This window comes from Lissotriton vulgaris, chromosome 12 (genome assembly GCF_964263255.1).
Source record: "Lissotriton vulgaris chromosome 12, aLisVul1.2, whole genome shotgun sequence".
In the NCBI taxonomy this organism is placed as follows: domain Eukaryota; kingdom Metazoa; phylum Chordata; class Amphibia; order Caudata; family Salamandridae; genus Lissotriton; species Lissotriton vulgaris.
Window position 1 is genome coordinate 358,906,151 of NC_141700.1, and position 19,379 is coordinate 358,925,529.

Here is a 19,379-nt window from a genome sequence, read left to right on the forward strand (position 1 = left end):
GCTTTTCATCTTAACCAATCAGTTGTTACCAGTGTTTTTCCAAAACCCGGACTCTGTAGCAGAGAGAGCTCTTCACACTCTGTAAGTCAAAAGAGAACTACTTTATTACATTGACAGGACTAGGCCCTTCAGAAAGACAAAACCACTTTTTGTAGCCTTTCCACCACCTCATAAAGGAACCCCACCTCCAAAGCTGGGATTGCTAGGTGAATAGTCAAAAGCATTTCATTATGCTACCAAAAGGCTAGACGAGCACTAACAATTCCCCCTAGGGTGCACTCAACAAGCAAACTGGGGGCTTCCATGGCATTCTTAGGGAACATTCCCTTAGATGACATCTGTAAAGCAGCAACATGGTCTACACCTTCACCAAACACTATTGTATTGACGTGCAGGCTAAACAACCGGCTTCTGTAGGACAGGCTGTTCTTAAAACACTTTTTCAAACCACTGCAACAGATGCATGTAACCACCCCTAGGGAAGACACTGCTGTAAAGTCTATGCACAGTGAACGGTCTGTAGCTCATATGCCTCGAACGGAAAATGCTACTTACCAGTATGCATTTGTTCTTGGCATGTAGAGCTGCGGAGTCGTACATGCCCACCTGCCTCCCTGGAACCTGTATCTGTTCCAGTATCATCTTAATCAGATACATTCACATGGACATCTTTTACTTCTTACTAACGCCATAATTTCGAAAAACAATCTGAGGATGGAGTCGATGCCCATGCGCACTATCGCCAAGGAAGGAATCACCCATCTCGTGACTACAAGAGACTCTTCCAATACAAGGTGCAAGCATCCAAGCCCAACACCAGATGGCGATCTATGCACAGTGTACGACTCTGCAGCTCTACATCCCAAGAACAGATGCATACTGGTAAGTAGCATTTCCTTCCCTTTGAGTTTTGTAAAAGTGGGTCATAATTTTAGGAGTTGTAGGCCCCTATGCTGGGGGTGGCAAACTGGCAACAGCTTAAGGGAATGCGAGGCTCTGAGGAATTAAAAAAGACGAGCTAACATTTCACAAAAATAGAAAAATGCTGCGCTTATACTCCCAGATACCTAGATTTATGTTGTGTTGTACTGTTCTTTGTACAGGGGAAGTAATTAATGAAAAAGATCGTTGCAAAAAGTGTGAAGGGAAGAAGGTGATAAAAGAAGTCAAGATCCTAGAAGTTCATGTTGATAAAGGCATGAAACACGGACAGAGAATAACATTTGCTGGAGAAGCAGACCAGGCCCCAGGCGTTGAACCTGGAGACATAGTCCTTGTTCTACAAGAAAAGGAAAATGAGGTAAAGTTAAATTGTGTTTCATTCAGAAAGCCTACTAGCTGTCACAGGGTGATATGTTTTTGCTCTTGTTTTTTAAACCTGGGCCAGGTGGCAAGGGCGTATGTTGGGTTGATTTTATTGAATTCTATTTATGTGGGTATCATGAACAGTGTTCCCTCTAACACGCGTGCGCGCCCACCTTAGTGACCCTTACCCCCCCCCGCAGTGTCCCCATTGAAGCACACACACACATCACAGGATAGTGTTTGCGATGCCTCTTAAAAGGCGAGCGGCGCGAAAAATGGTAATTTACTGATTTCGGGGACAAGCACCATAGCAAGTGGCTCTTGCTACATTTGTTCCTTAATGGGAAGCGGCTGAAGGCTGTTTATGGGCCTTTGTGAAAATGTGTTAATTGCAGCACCGTCATGCGCTGCAATTAACATAAATATTTTAACAATGGCTCACTCAGTCACAAACAGCCCCTAGCCACGCTCTAACAAAAGACAGCATGAAGGTAAAAACTTTAATTTGCTCCGCGATAGAAGTACGAAATATATTCCTAGATGTTATAAAAAGGTGTCTATTTGTACTAATCCGAGGCAGTTTCAATCAAAACCTAACGAAAGAAGCAGACTCCTTTTTGCTTCTCGCACAGTGAGGACAACTTCAAGCAAACTGTATTCAGCTTGACAGGCTACGTCCATCCACTTGCAACAAATTAACTACTTGAGCCAAAACTATTTGGACTCGTAGGGCTTCAGCCCTACCCCCTGCCCCCCCACCCACCCCCACTGTCGTGTGTGGCAGCCTGGGATGAGACCGCTCCCCAGGCGCCCACACAGCTGCACCCGAGCACTTCACAGGTCTTTAAAAGACCATATGCATGTTAATGAGACCTCGCTGTTGTTTCACCCCTTCGAAGAGCCCCTGCAGCTCCACTCTGCATGTTGCTTAAAGATTCAGCTACCCCCGCATTTTTTTCTTAGCCCCCCCCCCCCCCCCCCCCCCCCGAAATTGGGCTCTAGTTGCGCCTCTGCACGTGGCCATCATCGAACAAGAGATCCGAACTCCCAAAGACACATTTCTATCAAAGATATTTTTGTATCATTTCCATTAAAAATAAAAAGGTCTACACATCAATGTCTGCTTTAGGTGGCAAGAATCCAGCAAGAGAAACATGCTCTTTTTTGTTTTCCTCCCATACAGTGCGTCTGTTGAATCCATGCCTTGTCACTACCAGACCCAAATTAGATTGTTGCAAGGCAGGGGGAAATGCTTTGAAACCCTAAAGCTAGAGGCACCAGGGAAGCTAACCATGCTCGGAAATAAAACCATATGCATTGCAGTCGTGTTTACAGTGGCAAGATCAGGGCTCGGACCGTGATTGATTTCAACACACAGCAAGCCATTATCCTGCATGCGCCTTACTCTCTCTCGTAAAATATTCAAGATTGTTTTTTAATTTTTTTTATTAACTAACCCAAAATAACTAAACTGCATGATGATGCATACAATACACAGGCGGATCTTGCGAGCAAAGTTTACTACGGCGTTGCCGCGCTGTCCATTTGAATGCAGTGATCCGGGCAGACCCGGCATACGTAATATACCATGTGAAACTACACAAAAAGCGCACTATATTGTTTCTAAAAAGTCATCGTGCCTGTGCAAGTACACAGTCGCACCTGTCCATTTTCACCCCAAAAGAACATTTCACTGTGTTGCCCACTATCACCCGTCATTAAAAAATCCACGGGGTGGCACTTAAATTCAGGGGGAAAATATGAAATATGTCCAGTCAGAGATGTAACACACCATGTGCGTTTGTGTGTTTCCTTGTTGCCAAGCTTGGATGTAAGCATTAAACCGGCAGCATAAGTGCTACGGTTTAAAGGAGCCGCCACTCTCCTACATGCTGATTCACAAATACTCAAATCAAAATGACCACCAGAAACAGCTCATCAATTAATACACTGTAGGAAAGGTCGAAAGTCAGTTACATGCTCCCAGAATTCCATACAGAACTAGAATGAGTCAACTCCATCACTGTATACCACTGTGCCACTGGCTAGCTCAGACTATTAGTACTGCATTCTTTTGATTAGTGAAATTACTAGAGTAGCACAATCGATATGATAATGATAATACAAATTGAACACTGACTTCAGAAATAAAGTATCTCGGGGAATGTTCACTGAAAGGCAGATACCAATGGGCATCTCAAACAAGCCAGTGCGCGCGAGAACAAGCACGAGGCCATCTGTTTTGCATCATCGCGCACGCGTCTGGGCACGATAAAGCAAAACAGATGTCGGCCATGCGGGTAACCGCCACCATTAGGCCATGGGTGGAGCAAAGGTGGGACATGCACCTGCCTTTGCCCAATTGCGTGCTGTATTTATGTTAAAGACTCGCACAAAGCCCAATAGCCTGCGATAAAAACAAAACCACACTCACAAGCGTGTTGTGAGATTTCAAAAGACCCTACATAGTCTTCACCAGAACAGGGCATGCGTGCTGTTGCAGGCTCGACCTAAAAAGCACGACTTGTAAAGCACACATCATGCTTTTGAGATTGCTGCATTTCTACAAGACACGCTGCAGTGCACTTCTGTAGATGTGCCCCTCACCCTCCCCCGCCTGCCCAGTTTGATTGCACGAACCTCCATGATTTTGGGGTCGGGGAGGGCTGCCGCCCATTTAACATTACTATAAAGTATCCCCCGTCCCTGCCGGTGCCACCGATAACTATGAGATCCTGATGTTGGAACATGACTTTTCTGCCTTTAAATCAGTGGGGACACGCTTTGTGTTTGCGGGGGCAGTCTAGCGGCTAGTGCCCCACTGTGTGGCACTTGTTATTCCACTCCTACTGACTTGCTTAGGAACTACCCTAACATTTTGTGAAATTTCCCTCTAGTTGTTTTTTAGTGGATTTATTCCAGATAGTCCAGGCGCTAGGCTCTCACTCTTACATAGCTGATTTTATTCATAGATACTACCAAGTTGTGGTTGCAATAAATTTCTGTGTAATCTGCACCACAAAGGATTGCTTGAAGTGACAGTTTACAGTGGTAAAGCGAGACCCCCACTGGCACCTTTCTGCAAGGAGGTAAGAGAACTCCCGGAACAGTCATCTAGTAGGAAGGTAGAGATGTAGTTGAGGTGCTGTGGGCCCCTCATGCCCCTGGGCTTAGGGGGTCACTAACTTTAAACCTTTCCCTAGCCAGGCCATTCCTGGTCTCGCCTATAGACAGCCTTTAGCTGTTGTTGAAGACGTATTGTGGACACAGGGGTAGCCAAAAAGGAAATTATCCCCCCCCCAATCCGATTGATACCACAAATGCCATCAGGAGAGTGACGCTAGTAAGGCCTGTCCTCCCTAGAAGAGGTCCTTTCATTCCTCCTATCAATTAATCACTCCACCCTTTAAGCCTTTCATCCAGCGTCCATTTCACCTGTCTCTTCGTGCTCCCATCCATCTGTTTTTGGTATGCATGGGGAGATTGATTTGCCCCGAATCACAGGATGTTAAGCTGACAGACTCAAAACCCATTTCAAGTCGACAGCTCGAGCATTAAGCCACAACCTCTACCACAAGAGAGAGATATATATATATATATATATTAGTCCTCGGTGCTCTTGGTAGCACAAACCAGTACGCAGACAACAAAAATGCGCCGGAGTCAGTCTTCAATTTGTACTGCTTTTAATATATATATTAATCGCCGAAACGCGTTGTTGTTGCCAATAAATCATTATTTGTAACTGCACAAGAAAGGTGTCCGAGCAGCCTGTCTTGATAAACGAAGCTGACTGTGAAAAGCGTGTTTGGGACTTCCAGTGCCCTTGCTCGGACTGCCCGCTGACAGCAAGTCCGACTCTACCGGTATTCGTGGAGAGAGAATATAGATAGATAGGTCTGTCTGTCTGTCGTTTCGGACGTAAAGTCCTTGCTCACTGCATATATAAAAATGAAAGTATGTCTGTTTGTCCTTTATGCATTACTACACCATTCATCTGATCGCCATGAAACTTTGGGAAGTTGTTGAGTATACTCCCGCGAAGGTTTCTGGCAAAATAAATACAAAAAAATGTGTTAAATATCATCCCCCAGGGCACTCATAATCTTTCCAATACTGAACGTTTTCAGTTTACGGTGAGGCTCGCTTTTGCAATCACCATCAACAAAGCACAAGGACAATCGCTGCAAGTGTGTGGACTAGATTTGGAGAATCCGTGCTTCTCACATGGACAACTGTATGTGGCCAGCTTACGCGCCGGAAAACCTTCAGATTTTATTCGTGTACGCACCAGACGGAAAAAGAAAAAATACTGTGTATCCACAAGCACTCGAATAAATAAGCAGAATTAAAGCAACACTTTAAAATGTTTTCCATATTGAAATAAATAAGTTTCAATAAAAATTACACAATGTAGGTTGAATGTTATCATAACAAGTTTCCTTAAATTTCCTTTCTTATGAGATCGCAGCAACGTGCGGCGGGTAAGCTAGTATTCTATACAATTTGATGCAAAAAACAACCTTTGACAAACCCAATAGTCCTGGCTTCTTGTAAGAGTAATGTTACATGTATTATATATCTGGATGGAATGACAGAAGCAGCAAAATATCAGTCGGGTGGCACACTATGCACATATTTTTAGCCTAATTGCTTTTAATCCATGCCCTTAATTGCATTGGTTACTCCCCTTTGCTAGACCCCATAGTTTTTTCATCCCACTCAAACCCCTGGTCTACACGCACGGTCAGGTTTTTGGCGCACATAACCTTCGCTGCAGCGCACAGAGACCTCACTCAAACGCACACAGAGGAAAATAATTAGAGGGAACATTGATCATGAACAACTGGAATGTATCTGGCGTACCTGAAGCAATGATGGCATACTGTTTTTTATCTTTGCTTTGACCAAGTGAGGGAACACTTAGACAGCTTTGGTCCTTTCACTGTCTCTCCTGTGCATCTTGTTCTAAAGTCCTTTTTATCTTCGGGTGAAGAATTTGTGTGACACACTTCTTACATGTAGTGCATCCACAACTAAATCCTTATTGTTATATTTCTGGATCCTAGGATCTGTGTTAGTCATAAAGAGTCATTCCCTCCTGGGACCGGGGCCCTTCATAACACTTAATCCATACATTTATTTACACAAGGGTGAAAAGTCAAGCATGTCCAGTGCAGTAGAGCATATCTAAGGCTGTATTTTGTTTCTGAAATGTATGCTTTTTCAAATTAAAACCCCTAATCAAAAAATTACAATGCAGCACTTTAACGTCTAAACTGCTAAGTATGCGTAAACTGGGAGAAAATTGGTAAATTTTTATTTTTTTAAAAAGCACCCTAGCTCTTGAAGATACCCAGTCTCCCAATCCCATGTTGCCTCTGTCCGTTCCTCTTTGTTTTTTTTTTTCTTTCTTTTTTTTTGTTTTCCAGCTCTTGAGAGTTGGATTTTGGAGTTTGGTTTTTACCCATTTTTCCACAGCATCTTTACAATCTTAATTTAACCACGTTCGTCCCCAGAAAGCTTTTTAAAGTTTCCTCTGCTTTTTTGTGTGTGTTTATTCAGTCCTACTCCCTTCACATTTTGTGAAGCAACCCTTTGTGTGGTGAAAAAATCCTCCTTTTGGCCTTCTTGAGGTCTGTGTGGTATTTCGTTTAACCCGTTAAGCGCGGCGCAAAATCTGCGCTGCGGGCGTTCTATTGCGCGGGAGGGGCCGCGTCGGCCAACCGATGTGTGCAGCACTACCAAGGTAGTGCTTGTGATGGCCGTAGGCCGACAGCAGCAATCAACGGGTTAAGTTCAAAGACTGCCACTGATTATGACTTTTGTATAAAGGAATGTCTAAAAGGACTCTCAAAGACTGGGAAGACATTGTGGTGAATGGAAATATTGAAGCAGACGGGACAGGAAAAAGTTGGTAAGTGCCATCAGGGTCCAGTTTCCTAGCTGCTAAAGGTCTCCTATGCAGCTCATGCACCCTGCGTAGGCGAGACCTAAAAAAGGGCCCTGTCAAGGTAGCTAGTCATATGTATTCAAATTTATTTTGCACTGGCCAAGAAACAACCCATGACGACCTGCAGGCTAATTCCACCAGGGTCCAGGCCACTATAGCATCTGCCAGGCTGTAACGTGGTTGTCTGCATACGTTCACAAAACACTTCTGCATTGACAGTCTGGTCTGGTGGAAAGGTGGCTTTGCCTGCGCTTTTCTGTAGGGCTTTCTGGTCTGAATCCACTCCCCAGATCCTCCAATTTTTGGTAGGTAATGCTGTGGTATCTGTTCTAAGGGGGAGGAATCTGGGGTTAGAAGTAACCATTAGAAGAACAATTTCTGACTTTTCGTAGCGCTCTTTCTGATATAGGTTAACCACAGATACCTTACTGCTCCCAACTTTTGAGGGCCCAGAAGAAAGATACAAGAAACTGACAGCAGTGTTTTGGAGTGGTACTTAGATGCAGCTCTACCTGCCTCTTTTGAGGAGAGGATTGGGTCACCACGAACCCGTATGGTGCCACCTGCCAGGTTGTGGGAGCATATATGAAAGACTACTCAAGATCTAGGCTGGTGCCTGCGATATTCTAAAGTAAAATAATTTACAGGTGCTCAGAGTATACACTAGAAATATCAAATACTGATGTAAGTAACATGTTCAGTTTTAAAAAAGTTAAGAATGTGCTTTAACTTTTTTTTTATTGCATATGTCCTCAGATATTTCAGAGGGATGGAAATGACCTACACATGACCCACAAGATAGGACTTGTGGAGTCGCTCTGTGGATTTCAGTTCACATTTAAGCATCTTGATGGACGTCAAATTGTTGTCAAATACCCACCAGGAAAAGTAATTGAGCCAGGTAATCTGTTTTCATAAGGATCATTGAATTTAACCTTAATGAAGGAGTATGTCTAAATTATGATCATTATATGTATATATTGTAAAACATCAGTAATTATGTGGGGGTTATAGGCCTTTAGGTTAATGCTTGGATGAATGAAGTCTGACAGTTTTCCGCTGGATTTTAAATACATTTGTTTACTATAGTTTAGAAGGTCACCTGTAGTTTATATTGTGTCCGTGAATTATGTTTGAATGCATGGTTCTACTACATTGAAGTATTTTGTCATAATTTGACGCAAGACTCCTTGCTTCTAACTTAGATTTACAATTAGTTAAAGTTTTTCTCAAAACCCTTGCTAGATAAACTGAAAGCTGTCTTTTTCAAAGCAATCGCATGGGTCCTAGTAACTGAACTGCTAGTACACAATCCAGCAAACTCCGGCTACATTTTATACGTTTTCTGATGGGAAAATGAATACATGTTCCTCATGTTGGAACAATATTCCTCCAGCAATCGGCCTTGCTGCAGAAAACTTGCTTTTTAGGAATAGCTGCATACTAGCCACTAAGTGACTTTGAAAACTGATCTGCCTGGCTCCACCTAATGACAACAAGCTAGAAAAAGAGCAGCCACCCTCTGACCATTCCCTATTTATTTGCTCCCCTCCGCCCCGGATATGGAGCTCTCCCGGTTTTTCTTGCAAATGTTTTCATAAATATAGCACAACCTGCTACTGAAAACACTTCTTTCCTGTTCTGGTGGCCATCTCACTCATGAGCTTTCAGGTGTTAAACTTTGTCCTGTTTGTAAAAGGCCGATATGCATGTTACTTCCTGAGGACGTCTTTGGGGTGAACATAAGGAGCCTTTTATTCAATCTGGTAAATCCTTGGAAGCGGTCAACATATCCAGAAGACGGGTTCAGACATGGTCGGTACCATGTCAGGTTCGTTATGATCTGGCTTGACAGCACAGCTGTCATCATGCAATTAATGTGAGCATTACTAGACGGGCTTTTGCTCCGCCCACTTATTGGGAGAAGGATACATGCTTTGAATGGGCAGAAGTTGAGTGCTACAACAAAAAAGTGTTTGCCCTATATGTAGCTGTGATTTTGTTTATTTATCCCGCTGGCTGAAATTGAACATTCAGTGGCACACTCTGCATAGTAAAAGTGTCTTATTTATTTATTTTTACGATTTATAGAGCGCTGCGTATACCCGTGGGTGTCTTGGCGCTATGACTCATCTTATAGTCTCAGTAAAAACATTGTCAGGTTTAAAAGTAGCATGGTGAGGAAGAAATCATTGGTCGAACAACCAGGTCTTCAAGAACTTTCTGAATTGCCACAGTGACAATGTCGACCTTATCATCATCGGCAGAGTGTTCCAGAGTTTGGCCGCTGTGTTTGTGAAACATCTGTCTCCCCAAGTGACCGTCCTAGTCCGTGCCACTGTTAGTTGGTACAGATGTTCGGATCTAAGTGATCTCTTGGGTTGATATAAGGTAAGCTTCTGTCTGAGAAACACCGGGCCAAGACCTTGCAGTGCTTTAAAGGTAAGGCATAGGACTTTGAATGTAATCCGGTTTCTTACTGTGAGCCAGTGGTAGCTCCTTATTACATGCTTTACAGATTTAGATTTAGGGGTGCCTGACAGCAACCTTGCTGCTGCTTTCTGAATAAGTTGTAATTTGGCCACCACCTTAGATTGAGCGTTCATGAATAAACCATTGCAGTAGTCCAGTGATGATAATATCAGGGAACTAACCACCGTTTTCCTTGCATTCTCTGGAAGAAATGGTAGGATTTTTCTGAGTTTATGAAAGGCCGCCGATGCTATCTGGTTAGCATGAATGGTGAAATTCAGCTTTTCATCAAAGATTATTCCTAGGTTTCTAACCTTATGAACCAGAGTCGGTAAGGGTCCTAATGATGAAGGCCACCAGACGGAAGACCACAGAGGAGATAATTTTCCGAAGATGATTACCTCGGTCTTCTCGGAGTTGAGTCGTAAGCAGTTTCCTGCCATCCACTCCTTAATTGCCAACATGCCCTCCTGAAATCGTGCTGCCACCTCTTCCCCATCATTCTTGATGGCCAACACCAGCTGGGTGTCATCGGCATATGTGGTGAAGCTCATCCGGTAGGTTTTAATAACCCTAGCTAAGTCCGACACATAGATGTTAAAAAGTGTCGGACTTAGGGATGAGCCTTGAGGAACGCCACATGGAAGAGCAAGATCCATAGATTTAAAGGGTCCTAGTGTTACTGCCTGTGATCTGCCTGACAGAAAAGAGGCAAGCAAGGCCCTAGCCATGGAATGGACTCCCAGTTCTTTGACACGGTCAATCAGGATGGAGTGATTGACCGTGTCGAAGGCCGCAGATGAATCCAGCAGGACCAGTAACGCGGTCCCTCCTTGGTCCCTAATGGTCCTAATGTCGTCCGCGGCCTTGATGTGTGCAGTCTCATGCATTTTACGAAACCCAAACTGTGAATCGTCAAGTAGGATTAATAGTATATGGTGTTTGTCTTTCTCTAGCAGAAGCACAGCTGGGAGGTAGGCAATAATTAACTTGCATGGATTTTTAGTTCTGGATTGACGGTATAGCTGTCACCTAACTTTTTACTTCAGCCTTTACAGTTCTTTGCTTCCACACCGGCTAACCCGGGTGGAGGTTCTTTGACGCCAGTCGGGTGAGCTCAGTGTGTGCGACGCACCTTTGGGTATTACATGACCCCATGGGCCTCTGCTTTGACCTCCCGACAACACTCAGCGCACAAGTGTTATGGGGCCTTTCTTGAAACTGTCATCTCCTACACTAACCACCTATGAGCCCACAGACATCAACTCACCTCAACATCCTCGTGTGAGTTGGTTCTAAGACAGCCTGTCTGTTACCTGTATTTTCTCCCCTCTAGGTATCTGTCACCTTGGTGCAGGTCCCACGGGAGTAGACTGCGAGGCGCCTTAGGGATTCTCTTAGGGTAAGCCCCTGTCTGTTTCTCCTGCCGTCCCTCTCTTAATTTGTGTGGGCGTCTTCGCCCTTTTTAATTTAACTTGGCTACACCCACGACTGTGGGATCACTGTTACTATTAACATAAATGGTTTATCGTTTGTGGTTTTTCTGCCAATAGTGTGTTTCTCCAGCGTAAATAACATGCGACCTAGGAAGTAATGGAACACTGTTTTGATCCATTTTCCACATTGTATATATTTCCTTAAGGTCGCCATACAATAGCAGGACCTGCTGGCCTGCCTTCTTATTGACCTCCAGGAATAAGGTTGTAGTTCACTTTTCTGTTCACTGTGTAGTACTGAGCACCTAGGTCCTGAAGAATTGCCATTAAGGCAAGAAACATGTTGACCTGACCTGAGGGTCGTAGATGTCCTGCTGAGAAACTTCCCAGCACATATCTCCCCTCACACTAGTTTTAACCAAGGGTGTCAGCCACGCCAATAAAGCTCACTGTGGACTGACCCACCTTTTTTAATCCACCACCACTTCATGACTACACTTTCACTCGCCCTCTCAACCGCATGCACTATATGGCCGGAACAAAAGATCTCCGATAAAGAGCCCCTTTACGGGTGCCCATCGGACATTGCAGGGCCAGTCTGACGAGGAGCAAAACCCATATGATGAAGCATGACATCTAGCTTGCTAGGTGTGTGAGGGTTTTAGTTTCAAAAAGGGAAATGCCCTTTTCCCTTTTACCTTCCCTTACGCTGCACGCACTCTTATCTTTCACATTCTCTTGGGGGAACTTTGTACTCCTCTTGTGTTACTATCCAAATGTCTTCCCACGGGCAACTAAAATTCGTAGTGTTTTTGCATTATTGCCCCCGTAGACCCTTGTTCTGTCACACCCCCTAATGAGGTCAGCCCATAGGAAGGAAAGCTTAATCAATCAGAGTAATTTTAAAATCTGTATTCAATCTGTGGACCTGACCACGTACAGTAGCATGCTTTCTTTCATTATTATTTACTCAGTAGTGCTGTGAAGCAATACAACAGTGAAGAGAATATCAAGATTGACTGTCTTATTCGTACATATGTAAACTATATAATACTTTGATTAAGTATCAACAGTTTAAAAGCTTTCATAATCCTTCAAGTTGCCCCGCAGGTGACCTTGCTCACCCAACTATTTGTGGAGCTTGAGTGTTTGTGCAGATCAAGTGCATATTGCAAGCATAATTTGACATCCTAATGAGGGGGGGGCAAACCCACATTAATAAATGCCAATTGAAGAATATCTCACTGGTGTAAAAGATATCCAAAAAACAATCTCCAAGTGGCAACATATAATTCATGAAGTACACCAGCAATCCATAAAAATAAAAAAAATCCAGTCCCCGAATGAAGAAAATCAAAACCGTCGATACGCATGTGAAAAACTCCACTCACATCCCGTGGAGAAAAGCCTTCAAATATTAAGTTGGTAACCATTAGTTGTACACATTCCATTGTATTAGTTGAAGGTATAGACAAGTAAATCATCAGTTCCATAGTTCGAGCAAGCACTTGATGCTGGTATCCCTTGAACATCCTAATAAGACTTCACCGAAGACACTGATATAGGCAGGAATAGAAGTACAAACTGATATTGTATCTCTTAAGATAAACGTTAAAGATTAACATAAACGTTAATGCTGCTATAGTCGTGATGAGAGATGAGATTTGGTGCCACATTGGCTTTTCCTCAGTCTAATTCAGCAGCGTAGAGACTTAACAGTGTGTAGACTTCACATTTATCACCATGAGAAAGGAGAGGGTGCTGTCAGAACACATCAATTCACTTACAGAACTTCCTCTTCCCTTAGTGGCAGACAGCTTACAATTTTCCTGTCTGCAAAGCTTGCACTGGAATATTGTTCACGTTCCATTTTTTCTGTCTTCTCAAATGACTATGAATAGCAATTACACAGTTCCTAGAAGAGCTCCATACCACTTTATTCTCCTACTAGGGTCGGACATTTGCTTATATTCAGCGAGGTATATTTTGCCATGGTACAAAATGAATTTTACAGTCTGCTTCTTCCCCTTCGGCATCGTCACCCACTCATTCACAGACTGAAACCTTGTGGTTGATAAATGTGCTGTTGTGCATGAAAGGGGCCCCCTTAGTCATGCGCCAGTGGCATTTTGAAAGTGAACATTTTTGCAACTTTCACACATCCTCTGCTGCCTAGTACCCAGCTGCTAACTATCAATGACTGGCCATTTCGACGAAGATGAAACACCTGTCCTCAGCAAGAGCAATCCGCATTGAAGCCATAGTTGACAATGGCACCGATGTGTGGAAGTACAGATGCTGAACTTCTGATATGCTTGATAAACGCATCTTTGAGCCTGACCAACAAGCAGGTAGACATAAAAAGCCAATGGATCTTCGGGAGGGAAAGTCCCATTTTCACCAGTGGTAGACGTAGAATATTTTGACTTGAGAGTATTGTGCAGCTGCACGTAAAGAGATTCCCTTTGTAACCTCCAGGCCGTGAACATGTGCCCAGAAAGAGGGCAGCAAAAGCTGTTGGAATAATTTCATATAATGAAGATATGGGCTGTTTTGTGACGTGTTGGTATACCTCAAAAGTAAATCTAGAACAGATTTTGTCAGCATTCTTTGATGTATTAGAAACATTATCTGAATATGCTATGGGCGACAAGTTGGGCAAAAATAGGAGACACACTAATGCTTAACTATTCGGGCCCGCCAAGGCTTTCATTGTGGCAGCAGCCACAAAGATGGTAAAGTTCTTTTTCCTCTTCTCTTTCCCCTAAAGATGGAGAGGGCAGAATACAGGCCACATTAAAGTCCTTCAGCATCCCTTGATGTGAAAGCTGACTGACTATTCAGCAGTCCTTCTTTCTAGAACTTATGCAGATTGAAATGTCATTAAGTGTTTAGGTGCTCTAAGCTGTTTTGTTTCCTGAAAAGTCTTGTCCAAGCAAAGTATTAACAGTAGCTAGTTGCTTGTATCAGACTTGCCTAAAAGCAAACCAAATTGTATCTGGCCTAATTAAGGCTCGCTCCATGATGAGAGCTGACAGCAGTGATATTGCTTGCCTAGAGAGCACTTCAGGAAATCTGCAAGACTGAAATGTGGAGAATACCACACCTTTCTGAAACATTAGTCTGTGAATACTATTGTCAGATTTGTTTCAATGATGAAGATCCCACAATTAGTCTTTTTTTTTTTAAGGTAGCAATGCTGGGCCTTCTGTTGGAAAATCATGTCATTTGTATAAAGTCTCATACCTGATAAGTTACCTTCTTATAACGAAATCTCTTCACAGTTGATCTCTCGCTCTCATGAAATCCAAAAGCGAATGTCGGAAAAGGTGTGCTTTCCTGTGCAAAACTAATGTTATGGTTCATTGAGGGAGAGGTTAAAGGCCATTGGAAAATGGACTCTCGAGAGATGAATAGGCTGTTAAGGCGTATAATTTTGTTTGATATGTAATGCTATTTTTTTTATTTTTGTACTTTGTTTTGCTAACCTGACCAGCAGGCCCTACACAATATTTCAACTGTGTGAATGCATAAAAGATAACTGGGAAAACTTAGCTCACCTTTTCATACATATTGTTTGATTCTAGTATACATTTTATCTTTAACTATATAAACGGAACTGGCTTCCCTTGCCCCAAATTTGAGAGGACAGTACGCACCTCACTGTCGTGGTAGAATGGCATGCCTGCTTGCATACAGTTGTAACCTGATATTTTGTTGGGAAAAAAATAACACTTTAAACCTAAAAGAATTTTAAAATTTTATTCTCAGAATAATTTGGCAAAGCTGAATATTTTAAATTTTTAGGTTTAGAATTATGAGATCTTTATATTAATCCATATGGCATTTGTTGCTTCAGGTTCTACACGTGTAGTTCGAGGTGAAGGAATGCCACAGTATCGTAACCCTTTTGAAAAAGGCGATCTTTTCATTAAGTTTGAAGTGCAATTTCCAGAAAGTAACTGGATTAATCCAGAAAAACTCACAGTAAGTGTACATTGTACTAATGTGCGAGTATTTTATTACTAGTTGTATTACTGCTTTCAAAATAACAAGATTGCTGGGTCGTAAACAAAACCATTGAATTGGCATTAGAAAATTATATTGTATCCAACATTGGATATTAAATGCTCTCCCCTTTCACACAAGTTATGCATTGTACAGATCTGACGCCAGCTATAATTCAAGGTACACTGCTTTTCGCACTGCAGGTTAAAACAGCTGTCAGCCCATATGTTAAACATGGGTGATAACGGTGTTTCTTAGGCCCTTAATTGTAAACTTCATATGGAACAAATACCAGTAATAACTGTTTTGCTAAACTTAAAGTGGCGGTTTTCTCATGGTTTGTTTTTATTTATTAATGTTGTATTTCAAAGTCCTCAAATTTGCACTTTACTCACATGCTTGTAAAATAAGATGTAGTCAAGTACAATTAAGTTGTTTATAAAAGGATTTTTCGAACTTTACGACTATAAAATGTATACACCTTCAAAAATACAGAACCCTACATTAAGTATACGAGAAATGTTTCAGAATACAAATCCTGCATTTTAAATAAGTCTTACATTATAAGATAGACCTATTGCCTGTTAGAATTACCATGACCAATTTATTCAGTTACCCAGCTCACTTAAAAATTGAAAGAAATGTTCACTACGTAACAACTTAAGCTAGCATCATCAAATTGTTACGGATTATTAGTTTTACAAATTGCCACACCATCAGCCATATTTTCAGCCTCAAATTCAACCATCTTTATGACCGATATATAAATTTAAAAAACAAAGAATCAAAAGAAACTGAAACTGGTCTTCGAAAACGATTTGAGACTAGCAACAATTTTAATGAAAAACTATTTGCCTATCATATTGTCCTGGATCTCTTAACATGCCCCTTTACTGTTGTACACAAATTACTCTTTGCATTTAGCTCATCCTGAAATTGCCTGGCTTAGTTTGTTGGGGACCTTTGAAGTTTACTATATTATAAAGCACTTAAATCCTAATAGTAACTATTTCGATGGTCCAGGTCCTAGGAGAGCCTTAAATGCCAAGGCAATAGTTCCTAATAAAAGATGTTCCTCCTCGAAATAGTTTGATTTTGTCTGCATACGAATGGGATTTCATTTTCGAGGTAACGAAATGGGCCAATTGAAAAAAACCTTCCGATACTGAGCGATCTTGTTACACATTTGGACAATCTACTAGCTGTGTCATGGCCATTTTTCACCTCTCGCACGACCATCCATGTAAATATTTAAATATTCTTTATCATTTTATAGTGCATTCCTACCTCTTGTTGAAAGCCCAGTGCAATCTTCTCCATGAATAAAGGATAAGTTGTCTTAGTAAACAAATGTATTTACTTGTAGTTAAATTGTATTTTTGCAGATTGGAAGGATGAAGGTTAATAACAAGAAATTGATGATACTTTTTTTTTTTAGCTTTTTATTTGCAACAATAAGTGAATACAAAGCAGTCAGTACATTTGTACGATCAAGTCGGGTACAGCATCAGAGGTACATGAATAGTGAATAGTACAGCATAGAGGACATCAATATTCGAAGCATAGTGGTTCAGTCCATGGGAGGATGATACTTAATACTAATAAAAACATCATGCTAATTTACTGAATGGAAAAAAAACTTGCTATACATAAATTCATGTTCACAAGCTAGCCCTGTCATAAGCTAAAGAATTTTGAATTATTTCCTCAGGAACTTGAGGATCTCTTGCCAGCTAGACCACAGTACCCCAGCGAAATTGGTGAAACAGAAGAAGTAGACCTTCAAGAGTTTGAAAGTGCTCGTGGATCAGGATCAGGCCAGAGACGTGAAGCCTATAATGATAGCTCTGATGAAGAAAGCAGTCACCATGGACCTGGTGTTCAGTGTGCCCATCAGTAAACATTTGGAAATGAGTTGCACAAAGGATTTTCTTTTCAAGTTTTGCCTGGTTTATGTTTCAACAATCCAGCTGGATTGTGTAAGAAATCCAGATGAACCAATGGACATCTCTGTTGCTGTATGTGTAACTTTTAAATTGGTTATATAGTATTTACAGAGTGTATAATTTAAACTAACCACAATGCTTACATCTTCAGTTTGAATGTTCTGTAGCAGAATAAAGCACTCAAAATGAAGACCCAACTCCCTCCTGGGTTTTAAGTTTCAGTCCTTGTTCCTGTGCTTTAATTTTACTGGTTCTCGTGTACATTTTAAGTTTCGTATTTTACATTGAAACCTCACTGTAAAATGTGTGTAGAATTTGTCCTGAAGCTTTGTATTTGGCCGCAATCGCATCAGCTGCTATAAAAATAGAATACTGAAATTCCTAGCTTGTATCTATGAGTTAGATGCATGCTAAGCGTGCTTTGCACACAAAGGGTGTAGAGCAGGATGGGGCAAGAAAGAGCACAGCAGGAGTTGTAAAGTTTGTTTTCTACCATCTTGTGACAGGTTCTTGAGATTAAGTAATAAAAGGCAGTTAGTGTGTTATTTCATTTTTCTTGTATTACTTTTAAAATTGTTTCTTTAACTCCTGAAGTTCTTTTGTCGAGGGCTGTGCTCTTTTTTTTCCCTTGTCTCCACTGCAATGCCCAGCTTGGCTATTTGATGTTTTTCTTCTGAGGTTTTGAGGAGCACTGTTAAATGTTGTACAGGAAACGCTGCACTTGGAGGTCTAGGATGACTTAATAAGTCACCTTAGATAAAGTATTCAATTTTTATGGAAAAAATAAATAGTACACTATAATGCCGATTAAACTCTTCAATGATATTCCAAGATTTAATTTCTTTATTTGGATTGTTGTAGCTCATGCAGAGGTCATATATTGTGCAGCAGAAGACCAAAGCAGTAGTGTGCCAAACTAAGACATTGTCTATATTAAGATCGGTGTTGTGCTCAGAAAGCTGTGGGTAAGATTTGCAGGGGGGGGGGGGGGGGGGGGGGGGGGGCGGGAGTTAGAATCAGGAATTGTCTGACTTTTGGGTTTTTCAGAGGGCTGGTGTTGATCTGTTTAGTTTTACAGTTTGTGCAGTTCTTGGATACTCTTTAATTTGAAGGGGAATTGGTTGCACTGAATGGAAAAACGTTGAAGCAGATATTTTAAAGAGACCTGCTGAAAATACTGGTGCCAACCAACTTTCTGGAGTTTTCTTTAAAGGAGTGAGTGTTAGTGTAACTGTTAGATTATAACAGAAGCTAGGATTAAATGTCCTTTTGGTTTCATGTTATGTTAAAACGTCAAAATGCTGAAGGTTCCACATGACAATGGCCCAATATTTGCTGGGCCATACATTTTAAGGGAAAATTTCCCCTTGATCCACTTGCTAGCAGTCGTAATGAATACCAATTTCTTCGCTGTTGTGAAAGAACTTTTCAGTTCTATTACAAATACAGAGACCAGAATTATGCCTTCAACCTCCACTTTATTCTGCAACAGCAGCCATTACTAATAAAAAATGATATGCTATATTTCCCAAAACTGCCAGGAAAAAGAATGTAGTTTGCAGCAATCAATAGCAGAATTCCATCAAATATTTAACTTCTGTTGATAATCTGTCACCCTGTTTCTTCTCGCAACTTCATCCTTTCGGATTATGTCGGCAGAAAATATTTTTACACATTTTTTGACCACACCTCTGGCAATCACTTCTTACCATACCACTGCAACAAAGTCAAAACAGTCATAGGAAAACAGTGATCCATCCCAAGAAACACAATCTTAGTACCATATATTCTAAATATGGTACTCTGTCAAAAGTTAGGGGGTTCCGATTAAAATTCAGATGCGCGATTCACTTGATGGGATAATCCTCAGCTCAGTGGCCTTCATAGAACTGAAACTTTCCTTCGAAATAGGTCAATTTTTGTTTTGTGGGACCCGGAGTGAAGCTACATCTCCCACCAGCTTGATATAGAAGTGTGTGAACGTAGAGTCAGATGACCAGCCTGTTGCCTTCATAATATATTGCGGATGAGCACCTAGGGAGAAAGCCGTGGAGGCCACAGTTCCCCTTGTAGAATGGGGCCCATCGGATACCTCTATGCCAGTTTCCTGTATAGTCAGCCTCTCCCATCTTGCAATGGTAGATGAAGAGACAAGAAGAAAAGTTATTTTTCTTTTTTTTTTTCACAGCAATATGCTACTGTTATGTTTCAAGTAATCTGATGTCCTCTGCTGTAGACTCGTAGACCTTGATGCATCTC

The 19,379-nt window shown here is 41.7% G+C and overlaps 1 protein-coding gene across 1 annotated transcript in view; it reads left to right on the forward strand.

The window, feature by feature from the left end:
• DNAJA2 (DnaJ heat shock protein family (Hsp40) member A2) overlaps nt 1–17,945 on the forward strand; it is a 127,249-nt gene extending 109,304 nt beyond the window's left edge. Inside the window, exons 6-9 of the mRNA XM_086945127.1 lie at nt 1,104–1,300; nt 8,015–8,159; nt 15,026–15,153; nt 16,886–17,945. Coding sequence (XP_086801253.1) covers nt 1,104–1,300; nt 8,015–8,159; nt 15,026–15,153; nt 16,886–17,074 — 659 coding nt within the window. The 3' untranslated portion in view covers nt 17,075–17,945. The remainder of the gene's footprint in view (nt 1–1,103; nt 1,301–8,014; nt 8,160–15,025; nt 15,154–16,885) is intronic.
• Nucleotides 17,946–19,379: the final 1,434 nt, after the last annotated feature.